Below are 13,982 nucleotides of genomic sequence, written 5' to 3' on the forward strand. Positions count from 1 at the left end.
AACTTATTTAAAATGTGTTGATTCAATTCAATTCAGTTTATTTTTATAGCACCAATTTATGACAAATACTGTCTTGAGGCACTTTACAAAATAAAAACCCTGCTTGTACTCTACATTGAGCCAGACCAACTTAAGTGGTAAAATTTATTTTTAAAAAGATCTAGTTTAGCTTAGGTTCTTCATTTCTATTACTCTAAATAAAATTAAAATAACATTCTAGTTGTTACAACTTTCAGCTACTCAATTAATCTGAGGAAAGTGATTACCGGAAGCTATTTAAGTTACCAAACATAATACAAAAAAACAGACATCATATATCAATTTAAAACCATGGCAGATACCATGTCAATGTGTGTGTTGACAGAGAATTTATTATATTCTCGATATTACACTTATATTACACATATTTACATACATACTACTACCCCTTTAAACAAACTTATATGAACACATATCCTTACTTCAGTCAATAACTTAACCTTAATGACAGGAATTGAATCCTTACATTAACTAATATATTAGCTAAAAAAAATTAAAATTTGTGTTAATGTGTCAAATATTTATGCGCACTATATAGTACAAGTAAAAATGCAAAATAAAACAAATGAATTTCTATTTCTCTTGTTGCACTACACTGCCCTCTTGTGTACAAAAAGTCTAACTACTTGTCGTGGGGAAAAAAAACTATTTCCAAGCACTGTTCAGGTAAAATCACTCAATCAGGTTTATTCATGAGTTGTGCACAACTCAGAGAGCTCACAGGACAGTCAATAATGAAGCAAGTCTGAAACGGAAAGCTCTGCCAGGCAGAGACAACACATGAGTTTTGGACCAAGTGATAAGGGATCCAAAGCCTGGGAATCAGACTGGTTCCCATGCAGCTGGGGAAAAACAACGTCCAACCCTGTGCATGTAACCCAAACAGCTTTAACTTGGTGGGAATATACAGAACTTAGAATAAACATATAGCAATACAACTAGCAGGTGTGACCTAACTGTAATTTTCCACATCACTACTAAAGAAAATTAAACTGAAAAAATACAATTCTTTTTATGCAATATGACATCTAATGCCATTTTGTGAGTCTCGCTCATTCAATTTACTTCATCAAAGAAAATGATATATCTTCTGAAAATAATTTTGTTCATTGTGATGTGATATTAAATAATAAACTCAGGATTTGAGCTTGTCTGGGGTTTTTTTTTATAAAGAACTTATTGATGAAGTCATGTCATATTTGTCAATAAAGTTTTTGATAAGTATTTAATTGTTTTTAAGTACAAGATATAAAGGCACTCTAGGAAATATGTAACTCTATATGTTGTGAATAGAGTTTGTCAGGATCTGCGGCTTCGGCAGTTCCTCTGGTTTCCTTCTAGGTGGCGTTCGAGAGCTCGCTGGCGTATTCCTGCAGCACCCTCTCCACAGGTGTGTTTCGGCACACCTGTGGATCATCAGCGGCAGCATATTAGGAGCGGGTTCCCGGCACTTCGTCGCCAGAGTGTTGTCGCCTTTGTGGTACATCTGGTCCTGAGATCTCTAGAAAGATATCCAGTCTGTTTCGCACGCTTACCTGTCCTGTACCTTTTTGTGATTCCTAGGCTCCTGTTCTCTGGACACTCCATGCGAAGTACGGGATTTGCAGTTTCATCCGCTGAGCTCCCTGACGAGTTACGCCCACCTACCAGCTGTTCGATCACACTGATCCGCTCCTGATCAGACGCTCCTGCATTACACGCCAATTGTCTTTGTAAATAAATCTTTAATCTGATCTCCTGAGTGTCTTTGCATGTGGGTTCGGAGAGTTCAAAACAACATGACAGAGTTTTACTTTGTAAAATAAGTAACAGAAAAACAATTCACAATATACGAATTTCTTAGATTTATCTGTATGTACACTGTAAAAAAAAACTGTAAAAAAACGGTAAAATGTACAGTAGAAATTTGAAGGAATTTTCCGTTTTTACATTTTACAGGTATTTTTCCCGTATTTTCAATTTGGCGCATTGCATCATGGGAACAAGAACCTGCACGAAGCGCAAAATCTTGTTCTGTAGCCATTCAAAGCTCTCTCTCCGACACTGAATGTGTATCCTGGACCCAGGTTGGACTTAGAAGTTGGAGTAATCGGTTTTTGGCACCTCTGGGGTAATGTAAAGTAAATCAATAAACATTTTTTAAATTAAAAAAACAAAACATAGTATTAGTATAGATAATATTTCAGACTGGCGAACCGCTATCTTCTTGTAAATACGGTATAATTTTGCATTCGTTTTACTAAAAATGTTTTTACTCATATTTTTTAAATACCGTTTTTGGTTCTGAAATGTAAAAGTAAGACGAGGTTCTTTATAACGGTCACCGCTTTTCTCTTTTTTTTCCCACACTCCAAGTACGGCGCCCATTTTTGCATTTATCTCTTGAGGAACTTGCTAGCTTGATTTTTTCGACCATCTTAATAAGAATGTGTCTCACATAGCCCCCCAAATTATTGATATATGACAGTCGTCGTCTGCTGTGAGTTTTCTTGATTTAGCCTTTGGTGTTATGCGTTTTTTTCTTTTCAATATCCAAACTGTTGATAAATGGCGCGTGAAAGTTAGCAGTTCATGGCGTCATACTGCTTGTGCTTATTCTTAAATGTCAGGCTGTAGTTATTTTAATTGTTAAGCACAATTTGATAACCTGGGTGTGAGACGCAGGTGGGTTTTTTTTTTTTCTTACTTTGACAGGATAGTTTTTACGTCCAGACTCCAGCTTTGTTATATATATATATATATATATATATATATATATATATCATTTAGGTTTAATCTTGTGTTCATATAAATATAATTAACATGTTTTTTGTTTGTTTGTTTTTGTTCTATTGATTCTATTTAGAATTGCAAGCTGATTCTGCCCCCACTACTGAACCTTTGCAGCTGAATAGCCACCAGCTGCAACTATCACCTGTGACTTCCGGTTCCTGTGAGGCATATCCTGTGCCATGGCACAAAATGCCACCCCAACTTATGATTGCTGTTGAAGAAAAGACCAAAACCTAAAGACAGAAGGGAACTTGTTCGCATCATCATTGATGATGTTCTTGGGAAGGACCAAAAAAGGCCTGGAAGAGCTAAGTTGAGGAACATTGCACAGCAGATCATAGAGCAATATCCCTGCTCTTTCCAAGACAGAGAGGTCAATGGATTAAAAGTTGTTGGAACAGGATATGATTCTCTGTTTATACAGCTTGAAAACAGAGTTGAAAATGTTATGAGACCATTGAGCTTTGGTTCAACAAAGAGACAATGCGAAGATGAAATGGCATCACAGAAAAAGTCTTTGCCTTCAAATCGCTATGGTTGTGTGCAGTGGCAGCCAACTGCTGAGAATGTGACAAACCTAAAATTCACACAGGAACAACTGAAAACTGCCTTCCAAACAAATCATTTTCCAGAGTCTGATGTTCGAAGAATGATGGCTGAAACCTATAGCATCCAGCGAGCAGCAATCAACAGAGGAAACTCCATCAGCAAGTTATTAGAAGACTGGCCTTTTCTCTTTGAAGCAATCCACCTGTTTGATCACACAACCACCCTTCTTGGCTTCCCAGTACAAACCAGACTGGCAGAGGAACTGTCAAAGAAAGAAAAGACAATAAAGGACTTCCTTGGGTCCAGAGGGGTGGATATTCCAGGAAGTGATGCTGTCCAGGTGATTAGTGGAATCGCAAAATTCTTCAAGGAGAAACCAGCCCAACTATTTTGTCAAAATGAGGTAAATTTACACTGTAAACATTTCTTTTTGTCCAAAAATATTAACAATTATTTTTTGTAAACATTAGCTGTTTAGTTCCGTCCATTATTAGAAGATTTACATGCTTTGGTGTTTACATTTCTCTATTTTGTGTATATTTTCTTTTCTCTCCTTAGCTGCTGCATCCAGAGAGTCCTGATCTTGACCTGCCAAGCACCCCATGCATCTTTATAATGGGTGTGCAATTATTATTATTTTGCTTTCCTCAGTCTGTTAAACTTTGATTCAAAATTCTATATGTACTATGTTTTCTAGAATAACCTTCAAATAATGTTAAAGTTTGCTAATATACATTTTGATGCAATATCATACACATTGTTGGAACTGAATACCAGTGGTCCCCAAAGTCGGTCCTGGAGGCCCGACATCCTGCATGTTTTATTCTCTCCCTGGTGGTAGTAACAACCTTTCAGCAAGTCAATGTTCCTCTTAGGCCTCTAATGAGCCATCATTTGATCCACGTGCGTTAAACCAGGGAGAACTAAAACATGCAGGATGCCGCCCTTGAGGACCGACTTTGGACACCCATGGAATATACAGTATTTTGAATAAATGTAAGGACAGAGAAAAATATGTTGACAGGTACGTGAAAAAAAAGTCATATGAAAATTAATATAATAAAACATTTTCTATATAATTACTGCGCGTATTTAGAACATATTATGGACATGTTCTGGTCACCTGTGGTGGATCTTAAACTCTTGTATTAATGATTTGTTTCTTTAGGTGAACAGCTTTTTAAAGTTGCTGTTGACCAAATGATTGTGAATGACCACATCAAGTCACCCATCGCTGCCCTAAGCTACGCCTTCTCCATGTTTTATGTCTTGAACATAAAATATCCAAAAGACATGTCCCTGACACTGGAATTTATACAAAGGTTGGTATATTTTTGTTGATATTTTGAATTATTTGGTCTGAGCAATAATAATTGATTAATTCTGTGCTTTTGAAACACAGTTCAGAAGCATTGTCTTATTTTCATTGTTTAATTTTCAGTCAATCTTTTTTTCCCCTTTTTTTTACAATTTTATCAGTTTCAAGTAACTTCAGTGATTGTTACGGGTTTGCCTTCATTAAAAGAAGTGTACCAACAATTTTGTTGTTTCAGTGATTGTTCATTCAAATTAGTCAAAGTTGAGGATTGTCAAGGAGTTATTTGCAACTGTTGAGACAGTCCAGTTGCATGACTGCAACTGGACTGGTGATCAGCTGCACTAATTGGATTGCCTGGCAGATCCAGAAAGCCGCTGTATGACAGTGAAAGTCCCAAAGGAGTTACAATTACATGGAGAAATCTGCATTTCAAATCAGTGAACATGAAAATGGGCTTTACATACATTTAGCAAATACGCATTGGCCTCTGCAATTACTGAAAGAGCAGATTTGACAATGGCTTATATTGACAATATTTTAAGCTCTGGTAGGTTTAAAATAAATTAACCTCTCATGACTGTAGCACAGTTGCACAACATTGAATTGAGTACATTTAATGTCAAATGGATGGTTCTGCAGCAACAAGGTACTGTGATCAATTCCTGGTTGGAGCTCTTCAGTCCGGACCTTGCATAATTTCTATGCATTGGTGGAGCAATGTTTAGTTAACTAGAGGTTGTAAACTACTTTAAACTTTAAGTGGACGTTTATAAAGGTTCCTCTTGTTTGTCATTTGTTGCTCTGTAGTGGATTGGTGAAAATCTTTCTCGATCACATTCAGATTGAGACCTTGCCTATTCTTTATAGACTGTCTAGACTCTTGTGTCATCTCTCATTCTGTCCTCTCTTCAGCTCAGGTGTTCAATAGGAGGAATGTTGACTTTATTTTGAATCACTATCATTCTTTTCTTGCATAGTTCAAAAGATCTTGATTTAAAATGATGTGTTTCGAAGTGTTCCCAGCAACCTTCCGACCAAAAATGGCATAACAGCACAAGTATTCGTCTCCAAAATATCCAGTATGGCCTTGTTGGGCTGATATGCACAAGTGCCAAATGAATACACCGCTGTTTTGTTTAAACAGCAGTGTATTTATATCCTTTACACAAATTTAGGAAATCAAAACAGACACAGGCAAATAATATTCCTAACTCCAAAGTCAATGGATAAAACACAAGATCAATTTCAGAGTTAAAAACACCAAAATAAACATTATTAAAACTTTCCTATATATATAAAAACTGCAGCAGGTACAATTTCTAAAAAAACAATTGGTCTCTCTAAATTGTCCTAAGTGTGAATGTGTGTGCGCAAGGATAAATGTGTTAGATGATGATGGATGAATATTTGTTAAAAGTGTCTGACAGTAAAATATGAAACAGAGGATCTGTGAAAATTCCTCTGACTCTGCTGCTGTCCAGAAACAACCAATCAGAACCAAAAGACAAACTTTGGTTCTGATTGGTTTCTAATGCGTTGAATGTGTCTCAGCACATTCAACACATTAGACTACTAATGTACTGCAGCCATGCAATTGGCAGAAATACAACCTAACATTATATCATCATTATTTATAGAATGATTTAGAAAACAAAATGCTATACAGATTTGTCAAAACTATTTCGACCCATATTAGAACTTTGCATTCATTTCCCTTCATTTTAGTTGCTGTGATTTTGCTTAACACAGACATTTTCCCTAACCCTATCTAAAACTTAATTCACATTTTACCTCTAAATGTTACCCCTGACTCAAAGCAATGAGTCCATCATATTAGGACCAGGCTTTGGTCCTAATATGATAGAACCAATATGACACAGGACATATAATGGTGCGTTCACACCAAACACGTTTTGAGAGTCAGGCGCATCTGATTTACATTCAACATCTATGTGGAGGCGCGTTTGGAGCGCCTAGCGGCCGTTGGGAGCATTTGACATCAAACGAGTCCATGGCATCCAACACTCCACATAGACTTTGAATGTAAACTGGACTCACCTGACCCTCTATAGGAGTTTGATATTAATGCATCATTAGAATATTCAGTTCCATTGGTAACAATGACATCCGCAGTGATGTCATAACTATGATATCACAAAGGAATCTCTCTCTTGACTGTAGCTCACAGACAGTGTTTTCTCAGACCTGTTCCACAGTTCTATCGCGACAGATCACTCTTTAGAGCACGTTCGAAATTAATCCTTTCAGAGAAGAAATAATTTACCAGAATATAGATATGAAGCAACAACAGAATACTTGTGAACATGAAGCTTTTCCAGCTGAGCTTTCATGGATTGAAATGATGGAGCAAAACATCCAAGTCGACTACGACGAAATCCTTGTTTTTGACGATGACAGCGAGCCGGAAGATGAATCATCGGAGATCCAGGGTGAACCAAGTCCTTCCGGCGACTTTGAGAGCCCAAGATCATTGGAAGTCGAGCAGAAAACAACTCCTTCTGCTGGCTTCGAGATCACCCCCTTAGTGGAAGACGAGGAAGAGTCTAGCCAACACGTCATCAATCTCACAAAGCAGGTAGACGATCTTAAAGAAGAACTGCAGAGTAAGATTTTTGAACTCCGTGAGGAAAGAGACAAAAGGATTGCATGTCAGGCTGAAGTGAAATCACAGCAGGAGGAGATTCATAAGCTGCAAAAAATGTTGGAAAGAGAACGTCATCTGCAAGTCAAACGTGAAGGTGAATCAAAGAGCATTCTTCAACAGCTGGATCACTTCAAGAGGGAGGCAGAAAAATATGAATCCCGCAATAAAGGTCTGATTGAAGTAATGATTGAAGGATACAAAGAGAGACTTAAATTTGAGGAACAGATCAAAACTCACACTGAGCAAGCTTCCAAAATCAAAGAACAGGAGGAAAAAGTGAAATCATTGCAGGGTCAGGTTGCAGACCTGAAGATAAAGTTGAAACTTGCTCTGGAAAACAACCATCCGAGAGTCTCCACCCAACCAGAGGTCCCCCTGCAAAAAGAAGACTCCCTGCAAACAGAAGAGACCAAGGAAAGACAGACCTCCAATCCATCAGGGAGGTCCGAGGAAAGATGGACCTCCAATCCATCAGGGAGGTCCGAGGAAAGACGGACCTCCAATCCATCAGGGAGGTCCGAGGAAAGACGGACCTCCAATCAACCAGGGAGGTCCGAGGAGAAGCAGACCTCCAATCAACCGGGGAGGTTCGAGGAGAAGCAGACCTCCTATCAACTGGGGAGGTCCGAGGAAAGACGGACCTCCAATCCATCAGGGAGGTCGGAGGAAAGATGGACCTCCAATCAACCAGGGAGGTCCGAGGAGAAGCAGACCTCCAATCAACCGGGGAGGTCCGAGGAAAGATGGACCTCCAATCAAACGGGGAGGTCCGAGGTAAGATGGACCTCCAATCAAACGGGGAGGTCCGAGGAAAGATGGACCTCCAATCAAACGGGGAGGTCCGAGGAAAGATGGACCTCCAATCAACCAGGGAGGTCAGAGGAAAGACGGACCTCCAATCAACCAGGGAGGTCCGAGGAGAAGCAGACCTCCAATCAACTGGGGAGGTCCGAGGAGAAGCAGACCTCCAATCAACCGGGGAGGTCTGAGGAAAGATGGACCTCCAATCAAACGGGGAGGTCCGAGGAAAGATGGACCTCCAATCAAACGGGGAGGTCCGAGGAAAAATGGACCTCCAATCAAACGGGGAGGTCCGATGAAAGACGGACCTCCAATCAACCAGGGAGGTCCGAGGAAAGATGGACCTCCAATACAACAGGGAGGTCTGAGGAAAGATGGACCTCCAATCCAACAGGGAGGTCTGAGGAAAGATGGACCTCCAATCCAACAGGGAGGTCCGAGGAAAGATGGACCTCCAATCAATCAGGGAGGTCCGAGGAAACATGGACCTCCAATCCAACAGGGACATCCGAGGAAAGATGGACCTCCAATCAAACATCGAGGTCCATGCGACCAACCTCCACTGGTTGCATGGAGGGGCTTCGTGTTGGCGTTGGCCTGAAGGCCAGTCTAAGCCCAGCTCGGCCTTTACGCCGACCCACACCCAGGTGGTACTAACCTGGATAACAATCCAAACCCAGGTTTTGCCAACACTGGGCATTATGAAAATTCAATGTTTTACACAAATTTAGGAAATCAAAACAGACACAGGCAAATAATAATCCTAACTCCAAAGTCAATGGAGAAAACACAAGGTCAATTTCAGAGTTAAAAACACCAAAATAACCATTATTAAAACTTTCCTATCTATAAAAACTGCAGCTGGTAGAATTTCTAAAAAATTAATTGGTCTCTTTAAATTGTCCTAAGGCAGCGCTTCTCAATTCCAGTCCTCAGGCCCCCCTGCTCTGCATGTTTTAGATGTGCCTCTATACCAGAACAGCTGATTCAAATGATTGCGTGACCATCAAGTACTGCAGAAGCCTGTTAATCACCCATTATTCAATCCAGGCGTGTGGCAGAAGGGAAACACCTAAAACATGCAGGCAGGGATGGCGTGAGGACTGGAATTGAGAAACACTGTCCTAAGGTGTGAATGTGTGTGCGCAAGGATAAATGTGTTCGTCTCCAAAATATCCAGTATGGCCTTGTTGGGCTGATATGCACAAGTGCCAAATGAATACACCGCTGTTTTGTTTAAACAGCAGTGTATTTATATCCTTTACACAAATTTAGGAAATCAAAACAGACACAGGCAAATAATATTCCTAACTCCAAAGCCAATGGATAAAACACAAGATCAATTTCAGAGTTAAAAACACCAAAATAAACATTATTAAAACTTTCCTATATATATAAAAACTGCAGCAGGTACAATTTCTAAAAAAACAATTGGTCTCTCTAAATTGTCCTAAGTGTGAATGTGTGTGCGCAAGGATAAGTGTGTTAGATGAATATTTGTTAAAAGTGTCTGACAGTAAAATATGAAACTGAGAATCTGAAAATTCCTCTGACTCTGCTGCTGTCCAGAAACAACCAATCAGAACCAAAAGACAAACTTTTGGTTCTGATTGGTTTCTAATGCGTTGAATGTGTCTCAGCATATTCAACACATTAGACTACTAATGTACTGCAGCTATGCAATTGGCAGAAATACAACCTAACATTATATCATCATTATTTATAGAATGATTTAGAAAACAAAATGCTATACAGATTTATCAAAACTATTTCGACCCATATTAGAACTTTGCATTCATTTCCCTTCATTTTAGTTGCTGTGATTTTGCTTAACACAGACATTTTCCCTAATCCTAACCCTATCTAAAACTTAATTCACATTTTACCTCTAAATGTTACCCCTGACTCAAAGCAATGAGTCCATCATATTAGGACCAGGCTTTGGTCCTAATATGATGGAACTAATATGACACAGGACATATAATGGTGCATTCACACCAAACACGTTTTGAGAGTCAGGCGCATCTGATTTACATTCAACGTCTATGTGGAGGCGCGTTGAGGGCCGATGTGGCCGTTTGACGCGTCAAGAGAGTCCATGGCGTCCAACACTCCACATAGACTATGAATGTAAACCAGACTCGCCTGACGCTCAAAACGTGTTTGATGTGAATGAACTATTAGAATGTTCAGTTCCATTGGTAACAATGACATCAGCAGTGATGACATCACTCTTTGATGCATCAAAAGAATCTATTTGCTAGAGAAGTCTACCAGCGACACACCTTGTTTTTGTATTAAAAAAAATTTAGATGTAAAAAAAATTCGGAGGTGAACAAGCAGGCATCATAATTTGGAAATGGTGTTTGAAGCCAACAGGCAGGTTTAAGGACGGAGCAATTGGTGCGCACCCCGTCATGCCCAGTACAACGCTTCAACTACAAACTATAAACCTAGCTTAATTCCTCTTTACAGTCATTGTTACTGGTGCATAAAAAAACTTTATTTACAATAAGGAAACAATGTTTAGCCTGGTGGGGGGCAAGTAAAGCATGGTGGCCCGCCAGGGTTATAGTACACTGAGTACACTGCATTGGCTATGCGCCCTTATAGTTGCCAATTTATTCATAGAAACAATCAAATTAATTTGATTATAAATTAATTTATAATTATGCACCTTTATTTATTATACCAGAATACTCAGCAAACCTTGGTTGTTGTGGCTGTTTCCCCCAAATTTACTCTTGGTTGGTATTTTTAAAGTGTTTAATGATCTTTACAGAATCTTGGTGACCCTCATAACACCAATCCTTGCTACAGTTCCCGATGTTTAAAACGTTTCAGCTTTTCTGACTGTTTGTCGGGCGAGTTTAGGCAAATATCTTTCATAAGTTATTTATTGACTTATGAAGAGCATTTGCTTTACTTGAAGGTTGTATTTTCTTGTTTTTCTCATTTTGAAAAGTGGATGAGGGACATTGTACTGAGGGTCATAGCTATATTTCAGGAAATAACTAAATGATTAATTACAAGAACGGTTGCATTGATTTATTTTACCATTAGGGATGCCAATATCCGAGACGTTTTTGTAGACGTGATTCCTTTTTAATTTTTACTGTGAGCTAATACAGCTGTGATAAAGATGAATTTTATGCCTTTTTGCACATCTTTACCAGCCGTCGCTGTTATTGTGAGGAACGCTATATTCAAAGAAACATCAGGTTGTGTAGAAGTCCAATATGTTTCCTCCACTCTGCATTTCATTTGCTTTATCTGCTGAAAGCTCCATTGACAAACTGCTCTGAATGTGCAATTTCATGCTGCAGTTTACCAGGTAGCTGCAGGTGTTAAATCAGAGAGGGTTTCAAATCCTTTCCATTAATATTCAACTTATACCCTTTATGTTCTGATTTCTTTCATCGTTCTACGTCTTCACCTTGCAGCAAGAACAGCATGACTCAGAATGAAGAACCTCCTGTGGCTGAAAAGCTTGTTTGACCCAACCCTTGAGAAAAGCCATTTAGCAGTGGAATTAACAGTTTTCTTCTTTAAAAGGCTAAACTGAGCTTTGCTCTGCTATGTTATGGACATTAATTTGGCTTAGAAGCTCAGTGTGAGTGATGTAAGTCAACTTTCTATGGCTATCTCTAGGGTGTCAATTGTTTGAAAAATTGATTTGTTTTGAGAGGCATTAGTATTCAGTCTAAAGACACACTCAGCTACACAATTTTTGAAAAAAAGAAAAGGAATCCTGAAGGAAAACGTGTAGCCAGGTGTTACAACATGAATTCTGTGCAGATTTTTGAAAATGTATTAGTATTTTAAGACACAGCATGTTTGCTGCGAGGGTCATTCATCATTCATGTGAGAAACATTAAGGATTTCAGTGCATGTAGACGGATGTAGGGAAGTCCAATTAACTTTGTTGACTTTTTGCTTTGATTGGGATTCCAATTGGATTATAAAACTATTTAAGGGAAAAACCCAGAGCTGAGAAATTAGGACAAGACACTGACATATCTCATGCATGGATAAAACAGCCAGATCACTAAGCTAGCAATTGGTGTTGTTTGTAAGCATAAAGTTAATCCAGTACGAAAATGCTCTCTGACAATGTATATAGCTAATGTGTCCTACCAACCTCAATAGAGTAAGAAGTCACATTACAGAAAAACCCCCATTGATATGCCCTTCAAGAACCTTTACATTTTTCAATGATATGAAAAATTTATTTGTCTTTTAACACTAGGACTACCAGGATTTTGAGAAATTCCTATCTCTACCAAGAGGGGCCAGATTGGGTATCTTCCTAGAGCTACCGAGAGAGGGCCAAACTGGGTTATTAGCATCCAAATGTGGCCAAACCGACGACTCTGAATGGTCTAATTAGCATCCCTGTAGATGAGCAGGGGGGAGGAGAGCCAAACTCACTACATCAACTTTCACGCTGATTGTCCTTGGAACAGGATAGTAATGGCCTTATTTACATAACAAAGGCGCCTCTTCACACCCTCTCTTGGAGGGCCAAACTGGCCCCTCTCTGGTAGCTCTAGGGACAGGGCCAAACTGGCCCCTCTCTGGTACCTGGACGAAGATTCCCATTTTGGGAATCTTTGGTAGTCCTAGTGATAATGTAATTTGGACGCATCTGTCTGTATGTTAAACTCAAGTATCCATTCCCTTTTTTTTTTAGAGTCTTTCTGGGCTTAAACCCCAAACGAGGGTCAAAGGCTGAAATGAAGGGGAAGAAGCATCATCACATTCCACCCCGACTGCTCAAGTTTGTAAATGAACTGTATGACTTTGACAGTCCATGGAAAATTTGATTCTTGTAAAAGGTGATGCTTCATAATGTTCTCTGTTATGTTGACAGCAGTTCAGAAAATAGTAGTTGGATGTTGGTCCTTGTTTACACCTGTGATTTTAATCTTGTAATGCAAATTGCAAGATTAAAATTGTATTTTTTTAATGTTAGTGTTGGATTGTGTTAATTAAATTAAACTTAACAAAATTATTAAATTGACTTCAAAGTCTGGACTCAAGAATGAACTTTACATTGACCTTAACAACTTTAAAAATATGTTTGACTGAATATATAATTGAGAATGCAATTTGTAATTATATTGTAATGATGTGTTGATATGGTATTGAAAAACCATGAACTGCAAAATAAAATTTGCAAATGGATTGTTTATGGTTTCATTGTTAACCCATCTGCATGAGCTATTTTAACACTAAATTTCATGGTCTAAATGTCCTTTTGAATAAGAAGTTGAGTTTTGCTTAAATTTATGTTTATTTAAAATGTAGTGCTTTATATTTATTACTTAGTCAATGTCTAACACAGACTTGAATGGTTTGAATGTCAAAAATACAAGTTTTTAAGTAACAGAAATGCTTGTGAATATACTACAGATTTACTGGAAAAATACGGAAAATTTTAGTTAGGGATTAACAGAAATGCAAGTTAATTAACATTGAAAAACTGTGAAAATACCGTAAGAAAACAGAAAATGTACTGGCTGAAAATTACCAGGATGTTTTCCTGTTTTTTTACGGAATGTTTTAATACATATTGTAAAAAAACGGAAAATTTCAATTCATTATTTACAGAAGTGTTTGTGAATATACAGGACATGTACTGTAAAAATACGGAAAATTTCAATTATGGATTAACAGAAGTGCTGGTAAATTTAACATAAAAAAATGCTGTTAAATTACGGAAAACTTATGACCAGAATTTCCGTAAAAAAACAGAAAATGTGCTGGCAGAAAATTACCAGGACATTTTCCTGTTTTTTTACGGAATTTTTTTTTACTGTGTAGGCTGCATGATGA

General features: G+C 38.3%; 1 protein-coding gene across 4 annotated transcripts; it reads left to right on the forward strand.

Moving 5' to 3' along the window:
- Positions 1-1,895: 1,895 nt before the first annotated feature.
- LOC116734980 (uncharacterized) lies at positions 1,896-13,331 on the forward strand. 4 transcript variants are annotated; one of them, XM_032586536.1, is made up of 5 exons: positions 1,896-2,149; positions 3,404-3,763; positions 3,919-3,979; positions 4,529-4,682; positions 12,838-13,331. In XM_032586536.1, the coding sequence occupies exons 2-5, from the start codon at positions 3,461-3,463 to the stop codon at positions 12,968-12,970; spliced, it is 651 nt and encodes a 216-aa protein (XP_032442427.1). In that variant the 5' UTR covers positions 1,896-2,149; positions 3,404-3,460; the 3' UTR covers positions 12,971-13,331. The 4 variants fall into 4 exon arrangements, with proteins under 4 accessions (XP_032442427.1, XP_032442428.1, XP_032442424.1 ...); XM_032586537.1 differs by having other exon boundaries at positions 3,444-3,763; XM_032586533.1 differs by lacking the exon at positions 1,896-2,149 and having other exon boundaries at positions 2,858-3,763.
- The last annotated feature ends 651 nt before the right edge of the window (positions 13,332-13,982 follow it).

This window comes from Xiphophorus hellerii, chromosome 16 (genome assembly GCF_003331165.1).
Source record: "Xiphophorus hellerii strain 12219 chromosome 16, Xiphophorus_hellerii-4.1, whole genome shotgun sequence".
In the NCBI taxonomy this organism is placed as follows: Eukaryota; Metazoa; Chordata; class Actinopteri; order Cyprinodontiformes; family Poeciliidae; genus Xiphophorus; species Xiphophorus hellerii.